This window comes from Musca domestica, unplaced genomic scaffold (assembly GCF_030504385.1).
Source record: "Musca domestica strain aabys unplaced genomic scaffold, Musca_domestica.polishedcontigs.V.1.1 22, whole genome shotgun sequence".
Classification (NCBI taxonomy): domain Eukaryota; kingdom Metazoa; phylum Arthropoda; class Insecta; order Diptera; family Muscidae; genus Musca; species Musca domestica.
Genome location: NW_026712262.1, coordinates 6,058,713 through 6,084,231, shown reverse-complemented (window position 1 = coordinate 6,084,231; position 25,519 = coordinate 6,058,713). Strand labels below are relative to the sequence as shown.

The following is a 25,519-nucleotide window of genomic DNA, read 5'->3' as shown; positions in this document are numbered from 1 at the left end:
TTACGAATATGGGGGAATTGAACCCCAAATCGGATAAGTCATATATATGGGAGCTATAGCTATATTGAACCGATTGTAACCAAATTTGACACACTTGCTTCTAGGCAGAATTACGTCGTTTGTGACATAATCCACTCTATTTGGGCTGATATTAGCGATTTGGCGCATAATAAACGTGAAATCGAATAAAGATATATATGGGAGCTATAACCAACTCTGAACCGTTCTCGATAAAATTTGGCACTGATATTTCTGTGCTGTATCTGATATTTGGTACCATAGAAAAGCTAAATTCGATTGTATATTCTATAGTTTATCAAATTTTAGATTACATTACGCTTTTGGTGCACAATAAACTTGAAATTTAGCAAAGATATATAGAGAAGATATATCCATATCTTGACCGATTGTTACCAATTTCAACAAAATTCATCCTTGGCCCAAATAAATGATGTATGGGAAATTTCATAACAAACGAGTTATAAATACGACCTATATTTTGTTCACAAAAATACATGGACAGGCAGACGGAGGCAGATGGACGGGGTGCATAAATCGATTCAAAATGTGATTCTATGAAAATCATTAAAAGTAACTGGGAGTCTATCTCAGTTCCTCTGTCTGTTACAAACAAATGCACAAAGGACATAATACCCTGCACCACGAAGTGTTGTCGGTCATTTAAATATTGATTTTAGGGTTATTCTACCTGAGGGTAATTCAAAAATGTCGGCCGTTCACTGAATATGTTTCGTGAGGATATTTTCTACCCGATACTATTTTAAATGTTCGAATTGCAGCTACTGTGGTTGGAATATTTGGACCATAAAAAACTTTAAAATCGGCGGGTTCCTGTATTTAAAGTTTACATTAAAACGGGGTCCGATATTGAAAACTTTTTGAAAGAAATGAGACTGAAACCTACAGAATACTTCAAAGTGGGAGGTAGCTCGGTATACAATATAGGACTTACAAATACATTTTTATTCGCTATGAAAAAACTGACCTACAAATACATTTTTATTCACTATGGAAAAACTGACCTACAAATAGCTCTAGACGTTAATATGCAGTTGATATGATTGGAATTTTTGGATAGAATACTTCAAAATATCGAAAATTTGGAACATATCGTTATACAGAGATTACACCAAAGGAGAGGAGTACTAGTAATGTCTATGTACATTTCGAGAGTTCGAAAATTAACAAAAGTTTCATGGTAGTAGTATGGTATGTTTTCTGTAATTGGTGACTTTAAACAAATCTATTGGGTTTTATACACTCCCCACAATCACCAAGTAATCTCATGCAATCATACGATTACAATTTTCTTTATTTAATGTCCATAAATTGTCAAATTTAAATTTTGTAGTTCTTCCCTTAATAGGGGCGTACAGTTAGTAAAATTTAGATTTGTTTCCGACTAAAAATATTTTGTCATTTTCATGCCTTCTGGAAAGTATAAAAGTCAGAGAAGAATGTGACAACTGAAATATTGACCTCAAAAGTCATGTTAAGCTAGATTATAGAATGGTTGAAATTTGTTTCAAAATGTCATTTGCGGGAGCAAGTACAAGTATGAAGATCGATAGCATCACGGCTTGTTAAGCTATAATATTGGTAGAAGATTGTAATTCGGAATTTAACCTTTATTTCATTACAGAAAATTGCCAGCGTTTTATACAGAATCCATATAGCAGAATCCATATACCATGGTATGGAGTGTATATTAAGTTTGTCATTCCGTTTGTAACACCTCGAAATATATATTTCGACCCCACAAAGTATATGCATACATTCTTAATCATCATAAAATTCTATATCGATTTAGCGATGTCCGTCCGTTTGTCCGTCTGTGGAAATGACTCTAGCTTCTGAACGAAATGAATTAGGTGATAAAATTTTACTCAAAGGTATATTATGTCAGTAGGACTTTTGGTATTGAAAATGGGTATGTCCACGTTTTGATGTAGCCTCCTGATATTCGGTATTTTGATGATTTTAGCGACATTATTCACCGGAATTGTTTCAAATTTGCTATTTGAAGTTCGCAACGGATATTACAGCTAATGACAGAAGATTGTCTGTGCAGGTCCACGACTACGTATAGCACTCATATAAGGTACCTCCCGATAATCGGTATTTTGATGATTTTAGCAACATTATTCACCGGAATTGCTTGTTATTTAAATTGCTTTGGTATTTAAAGTTCGTAATGGATACTACAGCCTAAGACGGAAAATTGTCTGTACAGGTCCACGTCTTCGTACACTCGGTATTTTTATGATTTTAAAAGAATTTTTAACGGATTTTATTTTTTTGAAAATTGCTAAATTCTTTCCAAATGGTGGAGAGTATCCAATGTTTGGCCCGGCCGAACTTACAGCTTTCTTACTTATTTTTTCAGTTGGTTATTCTGGGGTTTCGATGCTTAAAGACTGACTTAAAATAGAAGGTCATTAGAAAACTACACAGTAACTAAAATCTCTATTTTTATGTGTTTAAGCTTAAGAAAGATTTTATGATTAATTTATTGAGCCTTTTTTTCAAAAACATGATAATTGGAGATAGTAATAATAATAGGCAGTAACACTTCAGACTATAATGTATGATCTAAATTTACAATCTAGATGTACAGGACTTATTTTGAGAAGATCTGGGAAAAAATAATGTTTTATAATATATCAGGTTAAAAATTCCCTGCCCCCGGGAAAGCTTAAGACAAGCTAAATGAGATTCGTCTTCCTAGGATATGGACGTTTTTTATGTGCCTAGGAACTTCGGAAATAATTAAATATTTATTATTTTGTGTAAAATATGACGGATGGCACATACATGAATATTTCAGATATGAAAATAATTTTTAATTGAAAAAGGTGACAAAGCCTAGTACTTCAGAAAATGGGTTTCCATATTTGATTTAGCAAATGAGTCTATCTCTATTGTTTTGCCATGACACACCCCGTACGATGCTCTAATCCAAATTTAAAGTCCAGAATGGAAAATACGTCTCTGACCACGATCCCATTGCACATTTTAGTAATCATATACATTGGGTATATTAATGATTTGATATATTTAAAATAAAAACCATTTGCAATTAAAATTTAGTTATAAATGAATTTTGTGGTGAGTAAAAATTAGAAAAAAATCCATTTAACTTACCGCAATGGCATCCATGACAGCATTAACCATTCTGTAGATGTTTCCAATTAAAAACGGATGAAAATGAATTTTTTTTTTGTATTTCTTTTCTATTTTTTCAATATTAATTTTCACTTTCTGTTGGCTGTTGGCGATAAGGCACCAAATGCTATTTGGAAAAGAAAAAGAGTTGGGATGACGACGATGATGATGATGCCACTGATAAGTTGTTGACATTTAATTTAGCCGCTGGATTCAAACACACAGACACACACACTCACTCACTCAGTTGTGCTACCATTTGCATTGAAAGAGGTGAATGAAAACTGCTTTGCTTTAGCTCTGGTTTGGACGACACCCATTCGTTCACTTCATCATTGTCGCCAGCGATTTAAGAGTTTTCCGGCTACTGTCACTTTTAATACAAGTTAATCCATAAAAATGATTGAATTTCCAGTAGAATAGAGTAAACCCGAAAAGAAATCGAGGAGGAGGAGGAGGAGGAGAAAAAGAGATATCACATTGTAGTAGCGAACATCAGTGGCAATTTTTCGACTTTTCCTTTTTTTGTTTTTTTTTTTTTTTCGATTTAAATGGTGGAAGGAATTAATGTTGAGAAAATATCAGCAGATTGGGGTTTTTACAAATTGAAATCATTTTTTTTTTGTTTTTTTTTTCTTTTGCGCGGTAGCAGCTGTAAGAGCTACTGCGGGAAATGCAATTGTTATGGTCACTATCGCCAGCACTACAAGATTAACATACGTTGTTGCTTTTTTAATTTTTGTTCGCAAAATAAAGCGAGAAATTTTCTAGGAAGCTTATGGCGATTTCACTTAACCACTGATAAATATTTGTATTTAACAATTTTTACACTTGTTTGATTTTAATTGATTTTCAGGCCAATGCAATTTTTACTTTCATTATTTTTTGTTTGGTTTTTTTTTTTGTATTTTTTGGTATCGGTTTTGTTGAGCTTCAAATTCACTTGTTTACCACAATTTGTAATCTCATTCGAACGGCAACTCATAAATCTTTATTTATTTATTAATTATTTGATTTTCAGACCTAAATTTTTCCCATTTAAATCCCATAAATTCCGAACTGTATCCCGTAATGAAAAAGCAGCCCTACCTCAACAATATTCCTTTTCATATTCATATTCCTTGATAGCCTCCCAGACATAAACATACTGACCTTATGTCATAAAAAATCTTCTTGTTGGCATTTCATTGTTCCTCTGTTGCTTAGCTTATCTCTAGAGTAAATAAATTGAAACAATAAATAAATATAAATAAATTTTTATGACTTTTGTAAACAAAACCAAAAATAGCTATTGAATTGGTCACACGACGACCAACCAATGTTATCGACGTTTATATCAACTTGTTGGAGACTTGGCGATAAAAAATACACCTCAATATTTTAGTTGGGGTAAAAGGGTTTTTGAGTGAAATGAAAAATAAAACATAATTGAGAATTTAAGCAGATTTAAATAGTTTCAGCATTCCAGAAATGTCCCCAAAAACTTGGAGCTGCAAACAAATTTTGCGTTGAAGTACTTTGGAAATTTATACCAAAATTGTTAAGAAACAGGCTTGATTTATCAGAAGTCTTGACCTCATCTGATTTAAGAATGTCTGCCTCTCTGCTGAAATCAAGCAATAGCAAATGCTTGCTACTTTGGATGCGGACATTTAGTATACATAAAGGCAGTATATACATGTTTACGTCAGAGCTTCTTTTCGGGTTAACCTTTGTTATGAAGATTTTACCTCAAATAAATCTTCAGGTTAACACAATTGATTTGACATTTTAAACCGACTGGGTTTTTAAATACTTCACAACGTTAAGTTACTATAAATACGAATTTCCAAAAGTTCCTACATAACCTACCCTCCAACAGTAATCTCAATTTAATATTTCAGGATTACAACCCTATCAGTTCACCCTAATCCAAATTATATCAATTTCAGTTCTGTTTAGTACATAACCCAATCCTACTCTTCAACAGTAATCCTAATTCCAATTTTAAAGATTCCAGGCCTATCGACTCACACAAATCCATTTGTACCAAATTTATTACCATTACAGGGTGAGATAAAAACAAGTAAAAAAGCTGTAAGTTCGGCCGGGCCGAAATTTTAACACCCTCCACCATTTGGTACAAAATTTGGCAATTTCCAAAAAATAAAATCCGTTAAAAATTCTGTTAATATCTTAAGACTTCCGAATGCTTATAGTTTAGTTGTGTCATAAGTTATTACAATATTTAAATGCGAAACTTGAAGAAAAATCTGTTTATAATGTAGCTAAAATCATTAAAATACCGTATATGGGGGGTACCGTTATACAAGTACAATTTTCTGGCATGGGCTGAAGTATCCATTACGACCTTCACATGCCGTATTTGAAACAATCCCGGTAATTAATGTCGCTAAAATCATCAACATACCAAATATCGGGGGGTACGGTATTTGGTCCTATATGAAGACTTGGATCTATATGGCCCATTTTCTGTTTTATGCTGCAGTATCTATTACGAACTTCAAATACCAAATTTGGAACGATTTCGCTAAATAATGTCGCTAAAATCATCAAAATACCGAATATCGGGGGCTACCGTTATATGGGGGCTATATGAGGACGTGGACCTACATGGCTCATTTTTTGACTTAGGATTACGAATCCATTACGAACTATAAATACCAAATTTGGAACGATTCCGTTAAATAATGTCGCTAAAATCATCAAAATACCGAATATCGGGGGGTACCATTATATAGGGGCTATACGAAGACGTGGACCTACATAGATTATTTTCTGACTTAGGCTGTAGTATCCATTACGAACTTCAAATACCAACTTTGAAACGATTCCGGTAAACAATGTCGCTAAAATCATCAAAATAACGAATATCGGGAGGTAGCGTTATATGGGGGCTATATGATTTCTTGGACCTACATGGCCCATTTACGAACTTAACCTGCCTACTGGCAAAATATACATGTTTGCAAAATTTTAGCCTTCTATCTCTATTTATTCGAAAGATAGTGTGATTACAACAGACAGACAGACAGACGGACAGACAGACAGACGGACATGGCTAAATCGTCTTAGAATTTTACTCTGATCAAGAATATATATACTTTGTTGGGTCTGACATGAGTATTTCAAGGAGTTACAAACGGAATGACAAAATTAATATACCCTCCATAGTATGGTGCAGGGTATCACAAGTAAAAAAAATATTAAGTTCGGCCGGGACGAACTTTTAATACCCTCCACCTTAGGGTAATGGAAACACCAGAACCCATTATGACCAACAAATACCAATTTTTAGACAAATCCATGAAAAATTGTGGCAAAAATCATCAAAATACCGAATATCGGGATGTACCGCTATATGGGGACTATACCACAACGTTGACGGATATATCTCATTTTCAATACCAACCATCCTAGATACAATACAAATTATTCTGCTAAATTTTGACGCTCTGCATCAAATAATGTGGGCTGTATCGTGATTTCAACAGACAGACGGACAGACAGACAGACGGACAGGGTATAAAAACTGCAACAAGCCAAACGCCATATTTTTTTCAATTTTATTGAATGAAAGCAAAAAATGTCGGAAATAGCATCAAATTTTAGAATATGTTTAGATTTGTTCGAATTGGTCACCTTTGACACGAATTATGGCCTTCAAAAGACCAATGAAACCATCACACGCTGACCGAATGTTGCTTTGCGGTATTTTGGTCCATTCCCGGCGAAGCGCTTGCTTCAGGGGATCGACACTTTGGTATTTTTTAGTGCCAACCTTGCTTTCCAAAATATTCCAGACACAATAGTCCAACGGATTGGTATCCGGAGATTTTGGTGGCCATTGTGCGCTGGAAATGAAGCGAGGAACCTCATTTTGCTGAGTGCGATGGCGCTGAGTCCTGTAGGAATGTCCAAGGTCTGCGTCCAAAATGTTTGTGTGCCCAAGGCTTTAATACACGCTTCAGAATATTTTCGCAATAAAATTCGGCATTTATTCTGATGACGGTCGATTATTATGAGCGGAGAGCGATCATCGGCTGTTATGGCGGCCCACACCATCACCATGGTGGCAAGTCGAAGTTGCACATTTTCAGCTGACCTCTTCGGCATTCATTTATTTGTTTCTTTACAAACTGCTGGACAATGAATGGTTTCTCATCGGAGAAAACTGAATTCGGCATTTCCCCACTTTCGGCCAAGCGAAGCAACTTCTTAGCTCTTTTGAGTCTATTTTCTTTCCGTTGCGGTGTAAGTTCTTGAACTTTTTGGAATTTCAATGGCTTTACCCCGAGTTCATTTTTCAATATTTGCCGAATGGAATATTTCGATATGTTAAGGTCACGAGCTATTTTTCGGCCACAGCGGCGCGGGTTACGATCAAGTCGCTTCTTCACTTTTCGAACCATTTCTGCTGATGTTGCTATTTTCTTCCGTCCACTTCCTTGACGTCGAGCTACGTTACCAGCATCACGGTAACGAGCGATGGTACGAGACACAAAAGGTTTATTCACATTTAAATGCTAACGATAGCCACTTGTGGTTTTCCAGCCAAATATAAAGAAAACACACAAACGCACTTCAATTCCATCACGAATAACCTTTTTCTCGAAAATAATCACCAAAATGTTTTTGTACGCTTGTAAACAATATAATGTCTGTCACTGGAATAATTTGAACAGCTGTCGGACGAGTGGCTTAGAAATGACAGAAGTCTGAATTTGGTTGCAGTTTTTTCATCTCACCCTGTATATGGGAGCTATATCAAAATCTGAACCGATCTTGACAACATTTTAAACAATTATTCTGAGCTGTATCAAATATTTAGTACAATAGATTACTGTTGTGGTGTGCATATTACGCACTTAAGGAATTTAAAATCCCAAATCGGATGAAGTCTATATATGAGAGCTATAGCTGTGTCTACACCGCTATATTGAATGCACTTGCTTCTAGACTGAATTCGGTTGGATGTGCCAAAATTCAAATTCCATTGAGACTGATATTGGTCTTTAGGTGCACAATTTACCCGAAATCGCTTGAAGATATAAATGGGAGCTATATCTAAATATGAATCAATTTCGATAGGGTTCGTTCTTGGGCCAAACAAATCTTGTTTGCCAAATTTCATCTCAATCTGATAATAAATGCGACCTATATTTTGTTAACAAAACTACATGGACGGACTGGCATGCATAAATCGACTCAGAAAGTGATTCTATGAAGATCTTCAAAATTTACTACCTCGCTTCCTTCTCCATGTTACAAACAAATGTACAAAGACATAATACCCTTATCACTTTGTGGTGTAGGGTATAAAAAAGTTTCGGGCTTAAAAATTTGTTCCTGTTCCGAATCAATGAAAAAATCCCTCAATTTTGAATGAAATGTCCGATTTTTATAATTTTATGTATACGCCAATAGAATAGATTGTACATAATGGCAAAATGCGAGCTCTAAACAGTAAGTTTAATATTAAAGAATATGCTGCGACTTTTTTCACAGATATTTTTTATGCTTTATATTTACATAAATATTGGAGCTTCGTAGTTATTCACATATTTATTATTTTTAGATATTAATCCAACTTTCACCACGGCTTTCATGTCTCGCCGTTATATCTTCCAACCACGTTTTATCTATCAGTAATCCAATCATCCATGATGATTAGATTCATGATCCGCTTGAATTGCTTTTGGAAAGCCATTGAAGTGTTCATTGTTAGCCAAACTACGGTTAATGAGATTAATTTGTTACGTTTAATTACACAAAAATCAGTACAAATCGGAGTACAATCATTTATCGTATCGTTAATCAACAGAAATTCGGCCTTGGCTCTAACCCATTGGTGGCTGTGGTTTTTCAATTCGATTTTTTTTTTTGGTTAATTGATATCAGAATTTGGGAGGTTCCTACGCGTAGAATAAACAGATACAAAGTTGTTTTGGCTGAAATGCGATACTATTCCACGAAAAATGATTCTTTGGTAATTATATTTTGGACTTGCTGTGGTCCATTTTAGATGCCATTGGAAATTAATTAAGTTTCCCATAAAAAGCCAAAGTAATGGCTATAAATAAATTATCCAATAATTTGAAATACAACAGGCCTGAGAAAGGTTCGGTTTACCGTTTCCATTTATTAACGTTTTTTTCTGTTGCTTTTATTGATGTGTTGTCCAGTTGATGGCTCTAAGCAAAACAGCTGAAATAATTTGAAAACTGTTTTCCGGTTGGCATAATTAAATAAAATTGAATACAACAAAATAAAGTAACGAATAGCAAGCAACAACAAATTCAACATCTGCGTCAATAAACAACAAGCCTTAAGCTGCTCGTCTTAATGAGAAACTTCGAACGGACGAGAAGATCTGTGCGGCATGAAATGCCTTAAGTCGGCCGTTTGTCTGCCTTGTTTGTTATCATCAGCATTCATAAATATTAATTGATTTATTGAACTATTGACTATTGCAATCAGCAGCAGCAACAACAACATCGACAACTTCAAATTCATATCTGCAATAACATGTGCTTGCCTATGTCCAAGTTGTCTCCTTTCCATGCATTCGAAATTCCTCCATACTTACATACATACATACATATTCACATGTGTCTGTCCGTTCCGTCGCAAGATCATCGTCCATTGGCTTCTTGGTGGTATGATGCGCGACAGGCATGCATGTCTTAATCAGTCGTCTATGTCTAGTGTTGCCATGTAAATAAACAAGAAGATGGCGATGTTAATGCTGATGGAGGAAGGATGACACTGATGAAGTGCAGCTCGCCGAATGCATTTTAAGTAGTTTGAATTGGCATCGATTCAAAATATTCATTTCTTATTGCAAATTATCACTCATCCAAAAATAAATCAGTTATTCGAATAGCGTTCAATTCTTATAACTGAAAAAGAGTATAAAAAATTGAGAAAGACTTAAACTTCTATGAAAACTTAGGTAAGCTTGTAATGTGGAGCTGTAGCAGCTTGCAAAATTTCTTACCGAGTACCAGAAAAGAAATTAGTTACACTAGGCGAAACACAAAGGCCGGCAATGGACGCATAGAGCACCGGAGACTTAGCAAGTATGCTATTCGGAAGATGCTGTTTGACGGACGGAGAGTCAAGGAGAGAGAGAGAGAACGGCGCAAGACCTCTTTTCAAAAGATATGGAGAATGAAATCTCTCTCCGCTTACCGAATGCCACTGCGGCTCTCTAGGCGGGAATGCAAGAAACCATAAATACTTCCACGGACAGTAAATTCGCCAACAAGGCAATAACAGCCAAGTCAGAACGGATACACAAGGATCAGTATGCCTCATATGGGTATCAGGCCACAAAAAGATTAGAGGCAACGGACTAACAAGTCACTACAGGGTGAGATGAAAAAACTGCAACCATCTTCAGACTGCTATCATTTCAAAGCCACTTGTCCGACAGCTATTAAATTATTCCAGTGACAGCTCATTATATTGTTTACAAGCGTACAAAAGCATTTTGGTGAGAATTTTCCAGAAGTTATTCGTGATTGAAATTCAAGCGTGGCAGTGTGATTTCTATCTAGCTATCGTTAGAGCACTCCAGCATTTAAATGTGAATACATCCTTTGTGTCTCGTACCATCGCTCGTTACAGTGATACTGGTAGCGTAGCCCGACGTCAAGGAAGTGGACGGGAGAAAACAACAACATCAGCAGAAATGGTTCGAAAAGAAAAGAAGCGACTTGATCGAAACCCGCATCGTAGTGGCCGAAAAATGGCTCGAGAGCTCAACATATCGCAATATTCCATTCGGCAAATATTAAAAAATGAGCTCGGGGTAAAGCCATTGCAATTCAAAAAAGTGCAAGAACTTACACCGCAACAGAAAGAAAATAGACTCAAAAGAGCTAAAGAGTTGCTTCGCTTGGCCGAAAGTGGTGAACTGCCAAATTTGATTTTTCTTCGATGAGTAAACATTCGTTGTCCAGCAGTTTGTAAACAAACAAAATGATCCTGTTTACTTGCCAAAGAGGTCAGCTGAAAATGTGCACCTTCGGTTGGCCACCAGAACTCAAGCGCCGGCCATGGTGATTGTGTGGTCCTCAATAACAGCAGATGGTCTCTCCCCGCTCGTATTAATCGACCGTGGCATCAGAATAAGTGCCGAATATTATGGCGAAAATATTCTGGAGGGTGTATTAAAGCCTGGGGGACGCTAATATTTTGGCCGCAGACCTTGGACATTCCAACAGGACTCAGCACCATCGCACTCAACACGCGCCACCCAAGAATGGTTATAAAATGAGGTTCCTCGCTTCATTTCCAGCGCACAATGGCCACCAAAATCTCCGGATACCAATCCGTTGGACAATTGTGTCTGGAGTATTTTGGAAAGCAAGGTTGGCACTAAGAAATACCAAAGTGTCGATCACCTCAAGCAAGCGCTTCGCAGGGAATGGGCCAAAATACCGCAGAGCAACATTAGGGCAGCGTGTGACGGTTTCATTGGCCGTTATGCTATTTCCGAAAATTTTTGCTTTCATTCAATAAAATTTTAAAAAAAAAGTAGAAATTATGTCGTTTGACTTTGTTGCATTTGTTTTTATCTCACCCGTGTTATAAAAATACGGAATATTTGGAGGAACATTTATATGGAGGTAAATTTATATGGATGTTAACCAGGATCTATATGGACATTTCTTCGCAAGGGTGTTTCCTACATACAGGGAACCCAACCTACCTATTTATAGTAAATTCGGTTCAAAAATATAACTAAAACGACTTCAATCTGGCTCTACCGTTCGGGCTATATCAATGCGAGGACTTTATAGCCACAATCATACCAACCTGTCCGAGCAAAAAAAATAATTTCAAAAATCTAGAGTAATTTCTACGGAAAGAGAGAGATAAACGGAAATGGCTAAATCGACATACATATTACGCTGATCCATTTGCAATGGAAAATGATGAAGAAAGAGCCGGCTACAGAATTATGATGCAACAACTATGTAACAATCACATAAAACAATGCCTAGATGGAAGGTGTAAATGGCACGAATTTGTTCTCTTAAAACGGCTAAGTCATAGATTTGTAAGCCAAAATATTCCACACCTTATCTATACATAGACTTAATAATGTCATCAATACGTATTACAGCAAGTTGGAGCTATGGATTTTGAAGATATTAGAAACAAAAAATGTAAATTAAACACAGCATCTCTTGTAATAATTCATTTTCGGCTGGCATATTTGTAAAGCACTAAAGTCTTCCGGACAATGGTACTGAGTGAGCAGATATGTAAATTCCAGCTCGTGCTTATCACATCTAATGTAAAGTAGGCTCCGAACTGATTTGCATAATTCAGTTGTTGTTGACAACAATACCCACGAAGTTTTCTGTAATTCTCTGTCATAGAAATATTCAAATGATGCCGCTTATCAGAGGCTAATATTTGTTTTATCTAATATGGATTTTTTGGTGTTATGGCTGCTGTCGCTGCTGCTGCGTATCGGTGTCGTTTACACCATAGACTTATAATAAAACAACGTTTTATTTCAAATATTTCGAAATGTGCCCACATGTGAATTCCACCGGCATCTGAGCTGCTTCACCTGGTCTAGTCTCCGTCTGTTTTATACTTTTTACAATAAATATAGCCCCCTCCAAAAAAATGTGTGAACGCTTATCGAATTTAACCGAAAACGAGGAGAAGACAAAAAACGTAACACAGACGGATAACAAGTTTTTAATGACTCTCGAATGGTGTGCGATTTAATTTTATCCAAATCGAAAGCGAAGTCAAGTTGTTGGCAGCAGCCATTGTGTGGGTGGGTGATATTCAATTGGGCTCCGATCATTCCAAAGAGCTGGTAATTTTTTAGTTACTTCCAAAAAAACTAGCGGAAAACAAGAACTCAATGCGCGCTCGTTAGAAGTTCATAGTATTGTCGTTTTTCGTCACATTTACAACCTACTACCGAACGTCGGACGGTCAATGTCTATGGAGTTTGGAATGTTGTATTGTGGTATGAGTGGTGGGACCTACAAATTTGTTCGAGTTAATTTCATAGTTCGTTGCATCCGTTGAAAAGAATTTTTCACGGTTTACTGATCAATGGCATAAAACATAGGTTTTGCTAATTTTTTTTTCGGTATTTTTGTTATTTTATTGTGGTTGTTGCATCAATTACAATTAATTGCGCTTCGTCGATTTCATCAAAATCATGATTCTTTTGAAGATAAAATTATTTCGTTACTGTTTTAGTCAGGGTCATTGATCAAAGTTGGAATTTGATGTAAAAAAATGGACAAATCTAAGGCAATTATTTAAAATATTGTTTTAGGGATTCCATTTACGGAATTTAAAAGTCAATAAGAAGCCTTAAGTCCGCTCCTATATTAGGGAAGAAATTATAAAAGCGGTTAAGTTCGTTTGAACCGAACTTTTGTGACCAACAGCATTTGGAAAATTGCATTTATTACAATCTGTCTATAATGTCGGAGGTGTAATACCATAATTAACAAGTAAAAAAACACTAAGTTCGGCCGGGCCGAACATTTAATATCATCCACCTTTGAGTAAAGGAAAAATTAGAGTCCGTGGACCTATACATACAATGTTTCGCCACAGGAGCTAGAACCCATTATGACCAACAAATGCCAAATTTTAGACAAATCCGTGGGAAAATGTGGCAAAAGTAATCAAAATACCGAATATCGGGAGGTACCGTTATTTGGGGCTTAACCAAAACGTGGACCTATACATGCAATGCTTCGCCACACGAATTAGGACCCATTATGATCAACGAATACCTGTCCGTCTGTCTGTTGAAATCAGACAGACGGACAGAAGGACATCGTTAAATCGACTTAGAATTTTATGGTGATTATAAACATATTATAAACCTTACGGGGTCTACGACGAATATTTAGCGATGTTACAAACGGAATGACGAATTCAATATACCCTCCTTTCCAAGGTGGAGGGTATAAAAATTATGCGGCTAAATTATCGAAATACCAAATATTAGAAAGTAATGTTATATAAGAGCTTTGTTAAACCCTGGGATCATACAAAGAATTTTTTAACAGAGGGAACGGAATGCATTTCAAATACCAAAGTTCAAACAATTCTCTTGAAAATGCGGCTTACGTCATCAAGTAACCAGTTTAGGGATATTTTACAAGAAAACGTGGATCTAATCCTAATACCAACTTTGAGGAATCGCAGTTTAAAAAATATGTCTAAAATCGTCCAAATATCGAATTCCAAGTGTACCGTTATATGGGGGATATACGAAAATGCAAATCTTGTCAGACAAGTGTCTGCCACCGAAGGTGTTTCATATTGAAGTCACTGTTGGTTTCAAAGATTTACATATGGAGACGTTGAACTAGTTTCGAGCAATTGGAATTGGTGTAAAAGGTATTTTTCCAACAATTTTTTTTTCCATAAAATAAAAAATTTGAATAATATATAAAACCTAGAAAATCTGAAAATTTAGTATGATATATGAAGTTTTGTTTAATTATACCATCCACCTTGGAAGGGAGGGTACATTAACTTTGTTATTCCGTTTGTAACATCCTTAAATATTCGTCGTAGACCCCATTAAGTATATATATTCATAATCAGCATAAAATTCCAAGTTGATTTAACGACGTCCGTCTGTCTGTCTGTCTGTTGAAATCACGATACAGCCCACTATATTTGACGTAGAGCGCCAAAATTGTAAAGCAGAGCAATTTGTATTGTGTCTTGGATGGTTGGTATTGAAAATGAGATTTATCGGTCCACGTTTTGGTATAGTCCCCATATAACGGTACCTCCCAATATTCGGTATTTTGATGATTTATGCCACATTTTTTCACGGATTTGTCTGAAAATTGGTAGATGTAGGTCATAATGGGTTCCAATTCGTGTGGCGAATCGTTGTAATTATAGGTCCACGTTTTGGTATTGATCCACGATTTACCTCCCGATATTCAATATTTTAATGGCTTTTGTCAGATTTCTTCCTGTTGAAATGCCTTTTTTTTCATTCCTGTTCAAATGTTCAAGGTCTGCGGACAAAATGGTTGCGTGCTCAAGGCTTTAATACACCCTCCAATTTTTTTCGCGATAATATTCGAAATTTATTCTGATGCCACGGTCGATTAATACGAGCGAGAGCGACCGTCGGGTGTTATGGCGGCCCACACCATCACCAGACACAAGATTTATTCACATTTGAATGCTGGTGTGTTCTAACGATAGCCACTTGTGGTTTTCCAGCCAAATATAGAGAAATCACACTATCACGCTCGAATTCCATGACGAATAACTTTTTTTCTGGAAAATTCTCACCAAAATGCTTTTGTACGCTTGTGAACAATGTAATGAGCTGTCACTGGAATAATTTTAACAGCTGTAGGACGAGAGGCTTAAAAATGATAGCTGTCTGAAGTTGGTTGCATGTTTTTCATCTCACCCTGTAAAGGAATAGTGACTAAAAAAGAATCAACTCCCAGACGAAATGGCTGAAGCTAGAAATTTTACACAAAATGGTACAAAATTTGGAACAGATTATTATAGGGTGAACCGATGTGGCGGGAATTTGGAAATGTTGTATTGGGGGTGGTTGGTTTGTTATATTTGTGGTTTTGGGAAATGTGTATTACACACAAGTGCAAGAAAAGTACCAAATAATACTATATTTGCTACAAGTTTGTATTGGGTAAACAGAACAGAAATTTGGTATTAGGGTCGCTGTACATGTGTAGCCTGAAAATATGGAGGTGGTTTTGGATATGTGTACTATTGTTGTATGAAAATTACTAAATGGTACAAAATTTGGTATTCTGTGAAGAGATAGATTTACAATTCTGAAATATGATAATTAGTGTACTGATGGTATCTGTGTTTGAGATTTGGCGGTGGTTTTTAATGCGTCCTATATTTGAAGGAAAAGTGCAAAATGGTACTACATTTGGTGTTAGGTGAAAGAACAGAGGTGAAACCCTGAAATTTGATATAGATTTCACTGTTGGTGTCTGTGATTAGGATATGGAGTTGATTCTGAAAATGTGTACCATCATTGTACGAAAAGTACTTAATGGTAATATATTAGGTATTGTGTGAAGGGATATATATAAAATTCTGAATTTTGTTATTTAGATAATTGTTGGTATCAGAGGTTGGGATTTGGTGGTGGTTTTGAAACGCGTCCTATATTTGTATTAAAAGTACTAATTGATACAAAATGTTGTACTGGGTCAAGGAATCGAGCTGAAATCCTGAAATTTTATATTGAGGCCTCAGTTGATATATGGGATTGAGATATAGAAATGATTAATTTGGAAATAGTACCTTGCGTACAATTATAGTACCTAAATTTGATATTGAGTGAAGGAAAAGAGCTGAAATCCTACATACTGATATGAATGTAATTGTTGGCGTTTGTAGTTGGGAGAAGGAAGTGATTTTTGAAATGCGTACATATGGACGTACGAAAAGTGCACAAAATGTGCCGTTGTGACTTGGGATATAGATGTAACTCTGAAATTTGATATCGAGGTCACTGTTGGTGTCCAGGGTGGAGAGAAAGAGATGGATTTCGACATGCGTAGTATAACTGTACGAAAAGTATGGTAATAAATTTCTGATTGGATCTTAGGGTAGAGCGGTACGTATGAAATTTAATATAGATTCCACTGTTGGTATATACGTTTGAGAGAAAAATGCTAGAGCTGCATAGACACTGACAGCAACTTTTAATCTGTTGAAAAAATTGGCTTAAATCATTAAAACTAAAGTTATATTTATTGAAAATTTTCTGAGAACGTGAAGCACCGCTTGTTTCGGACAATTTTAAATACTGGATGTCGGGAGGTATCACTACACTCAATTTGCGCCTATGCGGGCAATTCTTTATTAGTAATTTACAGCAAATTCGGTGGAAATGTTTGGGAGATACCAAAAATACCATAGATTCGGAGATACCGTCCAATGTTAATTAGTTTAAAATTTTGTCCACCTACTTTATTCCGTTCGGAAGCTACAAAGATTGCAGCAGATGGACAGAGAATTGTATGTGGGTCTAAAATACTTATTTTGAGGAGTTACAAAGGGAATAAAACAAATTCAATATACGCTTCATATTTTTATTGGTCAGTTACTTTTTCCATATCTGTCTTTGTGTCTGTAATTCCGACTCGAGGTTGATATCAAGCGGTAAATTTATGTCGATGTCAACGAAATGTATTTCTTTTTCCCTATAACCCAAGTTGGAAATGTATATTCCAAAATAAACTGATCGATGTCTTCTTGTATGGAAACCCCGAAATAACCAATTTCCTGGAACAAAACAATGTAACTGAAAACCTTGTTTTTTACAATGTCCGTTAATATTAAATGTCCATTGAATATCTCAAATTGTATTGAATTCCTGAATTCAAAATCAACAATAAAAAAAATCAAAACTTCCTTATCTGGTCTTATCGGATTTTTTTTTATTTATTTCCTTTCGTTGGCAAAAGTCAGATAAAAATCCTACACTGATAGTTGCCATGCCATTGACCTTTATGCATTCATTACCATTAAATTGGCATAAGAATGTTCAGAAAGACAGACAGACAGGCGGGCAGACAGTTTTCAAAACAGAATATCAAGAAGGCAAAAACAACTCTAAAGAGAGGAGGTAATCCTTTTGGTGTCGTTTTCAATTTGATGCATTTTAAACGCCCTTTTTCATGGCAACATTAACATGTTGCACCTTTTGTCGTCATCGTCTGTGGCACGACAAACCGGCCGGCAAACCGCAAGACACTTTGGGGGGAAAACCCCATCCAACCAGCCAACACCTTTACGTTGTGATGGCACAGCAGGCATTTAGCCAGGCCATTCGTCCATCAGATTTTTTTTGGACGAAGTTTTGCTGCATCTTGGGTTTGCGTGGACTTTGCTAAGAATAAACACAACAACAGCAACAAAAACGTCTTGGAAACAAGCCTTACACTTTAAAATTCCTTTAAGAAGATTTTTATGAGCCTCTGGCACAAATAAGACGCATGTTTCACTTGTTGCTTTCAGCCAAGTTGTTGTTGAGTTGGGGCTATTGTAAATATTGTTTTGGGGAAGATGCTGTCCCTTATTGGTTGTTGTTGTTGTTGTTACTGTCAGTGCTTTGTTAGCATAAATGTTTGACAATCAGCACATTGTACGTTCTGGACAATAAAATGAAACACAGTGTTGCAAAACGATACATGGGATAATGCGGGCATCTGATGTGAATTAAGATAATTTGTAAGGTATTTAAAATATCGATTACCTATAGAGCATAAAACCAAATGTTCACTTTTAATGACGTAACTGCGACTCATTCGTAGAGATGCGCTGGATATTTTAACCGACAATTTGTTGAGGATCCAGAGTGCGAGATCTCTTCCCGCCGAGGAGGCACCACCACAGTTTACGATGGGTGATGTTGCAAACGTCGTTTGAAATGCTAAGTCATCCAAATGTTGGAGTACCTGACAAAAGTTCTCCACATGTCGCTAGCCACCCACATCGTTCCCGAAACCCAAAAAATGGGCAGGGCGGATCTGCTATTGAAGCCAGGCAAGGATGCCAGCAAAAGCGACTCATACAGGCCAATTTCGCTTTCGTCGCCAGTAGCAATTATTCTTGAGGCTTTACTTCTTTTCAGAATCAAAGTAAGCTACCCAGATACTAAGCATCACCATGGATTCCGTCCACAACATACGCCGTATCTACACATATCAGTCGAGGATTAAACCAAACCACGCCGTGTCATAGAACTGTGTTGGTAGTCTTTGACTAATCAAAGGAATTTGATGTAGTCATAAACCCCATACTGTTTCGGCCCTCAGGCCGAGTAACCTTGGATAATCAACTACATGTGTTGACGCCAGTCGTACCTGGAATTCCGAAACAAAAATCCAAATCCCATAGAGTGAAACAGGGTAACTCCCAAGATGGGGAACCGTTAAACATCTATGTACCTTCCTCGAAATTTCTCGGGCCGGCATTGATGACATATCATTGTATTGATGACATCCGTCACCAAATCAACGGCCACACTCTTTACCACATGGTCTGCGGAGATGAGAACAGAGTTGAATGTGCAGGTTGAGAGAAATATAATCCGTACACGAATTACCCCATTCGACAGCATGTTTAAGTCGTAAGCGCATGCCAAAGCTATCTGCGACACAATTAAGAGTAGGAACGAGGTCCTTAAGGCGGTGGAAGGCAATGGCAGCACTTGGGAAACGAACTAGGAGACATTGTTGACCTCTTACAACGCTATAGGTCGGCCTGTGGTCAGATATACGGCCTCAGTGTGGTCTGCAAATATAATTTGTACGCAGTGAAATAAAATACAGACCTATAATAATACTGCCCTGAGAACTGCGACAGGATTTCTCCTTATGGCAGCAGTGGAACATCTAAATAAGGAGGCGAAGGTCACTCCCCTATGTCAGCATAACCATATGCTTTCTTTGCAGTACATGCTTGGGTTGTATCATGGGAGTCATCACTCCCCCACTCAGGCGTGTCACGAATAACATATATGATCTAGAAAGGGAGGTCCAATGCTCTAAATTACGAAACCTCTCAGTATGAATATAGTCACAGATGCCATCATAAATTACAGTTTGAATGCCATCCTCGGAGTCCACCCCATCCATTGCAGCTGACGAACGTTGGCTGCCTAGACAAACTAGGGCAGTTTTTGCGCAATTACATTCAGAATGGTGCAGTCGTCTCAATTCGTATTGGGCACGAATTGAAGAAGTTGTGCGAAACGTCTGCCCGACGTGTAATTCAGGCTCTCACAAAACGCTGCCCTGGCAAACCTACAGCCCGCGAAAGTAGCCGAGTTTTTGAAACTGGAGCTAAAACCGGAAAAGCAAAAACTTGTGAAGCTTTTGTTTTTTACGCGATCATCACAAATCAACAAACAAAACATTTTTCTCTGCTCGATTTCACTCTTAGAGCAAACACTCACTCTATTTCGAGCGATTCTTTTCCCCTTTCGAATTTTTCAAACAGGAGTGACTCGGGAGCCCTCGTGTAGCTCCAGGGCCAATTAGCTGCCAGAGAAAGAAGGTGGTGCCTATTATGAAACCCAAACAAACAAAGTTTGAAATAATTCTGGAAAAAAAATGTGGCTAAAATCAACAAAATACCGAATATTGGAAGGTAACTCATTATTCCAAGGCGCGGATCTATACAGGAATTTCTGCAATAGTAAGTAGCACCCATTGCGAATTTCAAATTCAAATTCTTGTAAAAATTGTAGCTAAAATCTTCAAAATACTGACTATATAGAGGTACCGTTATAAAGGGGGTTTCTGTCATAGACATTAGTACCCATTACGACAAAATTAGAACAAGAGACCGAAATAAAATATCAAATATCTGAAGAAAAATATATGTGGCGGTCATGCCGAAACTTGGACCTTAAAAGTACATTTTTAATACCAAAAATCCTGTTCAATTTTATCAGCCTAGTTCATTTCGCTCGGAAGGTAAAATGATTTCGATTTACTGTCCGACATAGCGTTTCATGCTGATATAATTCGACGTGTTACAGATGGAATACAAACTTTGTGTGCCCACTTTACGAGTACTATGGTGCAAAAAGTGAATGTGTTGAAATTAAACGGAGAGTTCAACTCTACTTTTAAAAAAAGAAAACGAACTTTTTTTAAATTTGTGCCAAAGTAAATTAGGTCAGTATCCCACACCAATGCGGGACTGTGACTTTTTATTGAATCTCTTTTATTTGTTATCTTTATTTTATATCTTATCTTTTTATTGAACCTATACCGTAATCTCTTTTCGCTTGCCCGATCATAGTACGATCCTTCAAGCGGAGGTCCGAACGATTGCAGAGTGTCTGAACTGTAGTGTCAACACGAGGCCGGCCACCGAAAATGCGTCACGACTAGAGTTAACAAGTAAAAAAGATGTAAGTTCGGCCCTACCGAAGTTTGAATACCCTCCTGCATTTGGAACGAATTTGGCAATTCTCAAAAACAATAAAATCCGTTAAAAACTCTGTTAAAATCTTAAAAATACCGAATGTGGCTGTTATATTAGGGTCGCATAGACATGGACCTGCATAGGTAACTTTTGTCATAAGCCATTACAATGTTCAAATGCGAAACTTAAAAAATAGAGAATATCGGGAGGTACCGTTTTATGGGGGCTATACCAAAACATGGACCTACAAGGTCCATTTTCAATACCAAAGTCCTGCAGACATAATATACATTTAAGTAAAATTTAATCAATCTACTTCAATTCGTTCGGAAGCTAGAATGATTTCCACAGACGGACGGACTTCGCTAAATCGACATAGAATCTTACGCTGATCAAGAATATATATACTTTGTGGGTCTAAAATGTATATTTTGAGGTGCTACAAACGGAATGATAAACTAAATATACCCTCCATACTATGGTGGAGGGTATAAAACATGGACAAGAAACGCCCATATATCCCTACAGAGGCTCCTTACGCCACAAAAAAAAAAAAACTATGAGATAAAAACGAAGAATTGCAGGTCACCTTGGCCTACAAGCTCAGCTGTACAAGATAGGTTGTGCAGATAACAGCATATGCAGGACATGCAGGGAAGATGATGAAACTTTCTCTCCCACTGCCCAGCGTCTGCAAATATCAGACACCAATTCTTAGAGAACGACTCCAGACCTAAATCAGATCATGAAAAATGAAATAAAACTGTTAAGGAACTTTGTAAGGGCGACTGAATATCAATTACAATAGGCTGTAAACTACCCGTCTTCTTTCAAGAACCTCTTAGTGTAGAGCGCATAACAAGCCTATATTGGCTTAAGTGTATGTCAACCAGGACATGTGGCGATCGTTTTCGCCTCTCTTTTCAACCTAACCTAACCTTCACCCTCCGACACCATTGCATTTACCACTTTAGTAAGATTACGAAAAAATGTACCAGAGAAACACTGTGACATTATTTTCAGATTTGTTTTACAACCTAACCCAGAACGAAAAGGTGAATGTGACTGATTATGCCGTGCTGTAATTCATTTCATTTGATTTTGGTCAATTGTTTTACCACATACAAAACGGGAATTGCATTTTGTTATTGTGAGTTTCGTATGGGCCTTTTTGAGAACCTTTGCCCGTTGCTTTTACTGGCAGAAAGTCAATGCCCTTCGGTTTGTAAAACGGTTCTTAATTCTCTGTTGAAAAAGGTATGACGACGGCCGGACTGTCGTTCGGTCGTCAACAACCAAATGCAAGCCAAATAAAAATCAAACCGCTTAAATTTCTCCAAGAATAAACTGAGATTTTTTCTGTTTTTTGTCTTTGTTGTGTTCATTTTCGTTTTGTTGTCCTGTCCGCATTGTATCTGCTGAATTTTAAATGAAGTTTTTATTTTGTGGATCCAACGCCTTGCCAGGTTTCGTGAACATTTCAATTGCTTGCGTTGTGTAAAAGTGTTGACAATTATTTTTTTGGCAATTTCTTGGGAGGAGGATGAAAGATCATCAGATTTTTTATGTAAAAATTAATGTTGAGGTAGTTGGAATATGAAATGATTTCGAGGGTTACAATTTCCCAAAGCTTGGGAGAAACATTTTGTCCCCTCCTTAGCCACGTCCATGTGGTTCAAGCCTTTTTCAATTCTAATTGAATGATACTGCAAACATTTTATTGTTGCAACAAAGTCAAAGTCATTGAACTGCTTTGCAGATCATGCGGGCAACTGTTAATCAATTGTCCAACTTGCTGGTCATAGACACAAATTAATGAGTGAGTGAGTGACTGACTGGCCGTCCGACTGACTGACTGAGTAATTGATTCCATAAAATAGCCTAGGTATTTATTTGTTTTAATTTTATTTTATTCTGCTTTTGTTTTAAGTGCCATAATTAACTTGCCGGCGTCTAAGGCGTTTCACATTTGACTCCACTGCGATCCGAACAAGAATTTACACCGCCAGGCATCCCACATCAATGTTTGGACGAATACTTGGATGGATTGCAATTCTTTGTGTGTCTGTCCCATTTGTCTGTCTGTCCGTCTGCCTGTCTTGGCTCTTGATTATCGCCAGGTATTGTCGTCGTCAATGAGTGCAATGAACGAAGCGAACGGTTGCAAATTTACACCTCTGCTTTTCATGTTGTTTAGAATTTACTCAACAGCAACAACAACAACAACAGAGCACTGACAGGCGTGTTTAGTTTCCTTGAACTTGAAGTTGTTTAATTTGCATATTTCAATTTCAATTTACATGCCAAGTCGCAAGGCATTTTGCCTTACAGCAGCAGCAGCAAAAACACTGCAATTGCAAGGAAGCCATCGTCTTCGTACTTTGGCAACAACAAAGTTTTGCATTTTTTTCCTTTTCATTTCTCCTCGAGCATAAACTTTAGTTGCAAGTTCTGTTACAACAAAAATGAATGCAATGACTGACTGACTGACTCTCCATTGCCAGGTTGCTTCATTGCTGACAGTTTGAGTGGGTAATAACTACAATCGACTGCCAGGAGTATTTTCCGAGGACATTTTTGTATCTTGAAACTTTAATATAAAGGTGTATCTAAAGTTAAATTTTAATGGCGTCAACATCGCGTTGTAAACCTTTAAAAATTGCTCAACGTATCGCCTGGAATATATGAAGAAGCCCAAATACACGAGTGGTTTTCGGTTTCGAAACGTTATTTTTAATTACTGTTATAGGGTTCGAATTGAACCAACCTTAAGTTGGTTGTGCAAACGGTAGTAGTCGACTGATGCACTATTTTTTAGATCCTCAGTCATATGGCTACAGAGGGTACACAGGGTGAGATAAAAAAACGACAATCAACTTCAGAGTGCTGTCATTTCTAAGCCACTTGTCCGACAGCTGTTAAAATTATTCCAGTGACAGCTTATTATATTGTTTGCAAGCGTACAAAAGCAGTTTGGTAAGAATTTTCCAGAAAAAAAAATTATTCGTGATGGAATTAAAGCGTGATAGTGTGATTTCTTTATGTTTGGCAGGAAAACCACAAATGGCTGTCGTTAGAGGACTCCAGCATTTAAATGTGAATACATCCTTTGTGTCTCGTACCATCGCTCGTTACCGTGATACTGGTAGTGTTGTCCGACTTCAAGCAAGAGGACGGAAGGAAACAGCAAAACCAGAAGAAATGGTTCGAAAAGTAAAGAAGCCATTGGATCAAAACCCGCGTCGCAGTGGCCGAAAAATGGCTCGTCAGCTGGACATATCGCAATATTCCATTCGGCAAATGTTAGAAAATGAGCTCGGGGTAAAGCCATTGAAATTCCAAAAAGTGCAAGAACTTACCCCGCAACAGAAAGAAAATAGACTCAAAAGAGCTAAAGAGTTGCTTCGCTTGGCCGAATGTTGTGAAATGCCAAATTTGGTTTTCTCCGATGAAAAACATTCGTTGTCCAGCAGTTTGTTAACCAACAAAATGATCGTGTTTACTTGCCAAAGAGGTCAGCTGATAATATGCACCTTCGGTTGGCCACCAGAACTCAAGCACCGACGTTAGTAATGGTGTGGGACGCAATAACAGCCGATGGTCCCTCCCCTCCCTCTCACTCAATTTGTATTAATCGACCGTGGCATCAGAATAAATGCCGAATACTATCGCGAAAATATTCTGGAGGGTGTATTAAAGCTTTGTGCACGCAAACAGTTTGACCGCAGACTTTGGACATTCCAACGGGACTCAGCACGCGCCACCCAATGTGGTTCCTCGCTTCATTTCCAGCGCACAACGCCCACCAAAATCTCCGGATACTAATCCGTTGGACAATTGTGTCTGGAGTATTTTGGAAAGCAAGGTTAGCACTAAAAAATACCAAAGTGTCGATCACCTCAAGCAAGCGCTTCGCCGGGAATGGGCCACAATATCGCAGAGCAAGATTCGGGCATACCCTCCGCCATTTGGAACGAATTAGAAAATTTTCAAAAAAATAAAATGCATTAAAAATTTTGTTAAAATCTTTAAAATACCTAACATTGGAAGGTGCCTACATATGTGGGGATATACGATATTGTGGACCTATATAGACAAATTCCGTTGAAAAATGTGGCTAAAATCATCAAAATACCGATTATCGGGGGGTGCGGTTATATGGGGGCTATACGATATCGTAGGCCTATATAGATAATTCTCTTCCAAGGGATAAGGTACTGACAATGAACTCCTTGTGTGGAATTTCAGACAATTCCATTGAAAAATGTGGCTGAAATCATCAAAATACCGAATATCGGGGGGTACCGTTATATGGGAGCTATACCATATCGTATACCGATATAGCCCATCTTCGAACTTG

At 37.2% G+C, this 25,519-nt stretch overlaps 1 protein-coding gene across 2 annotated transcripts in view; it reads right to left on the bottom strand.

Moving 5' to 3' along the window:
* Window positions 1–25,519, bottom strand: part of LOC101893749 (protein sprint) — a 452,096-nt gene that overhangs the window by 354,967 nt on the left and 71,610 nt on the right. Inside the window, exon 2 of one of the 2 annotated variants that reach the window (XM_059122992.1) lies at window positions 3,166–3,313. The exons of the other annotated variant lie outside the window; for it this stretch is intronic. Coding sequence (XP_058978975.1) covers window positions 3,166–3,195 — 30 coding nt within the window. The 5' untranslated portion in view covers window positions 3,196–3,313. The remainder of the gene's footprint in view (window positions 1–3,165; window positions 3,314–25,519) is intronic. 2 annotated transcript variants of the gene reach the window in all.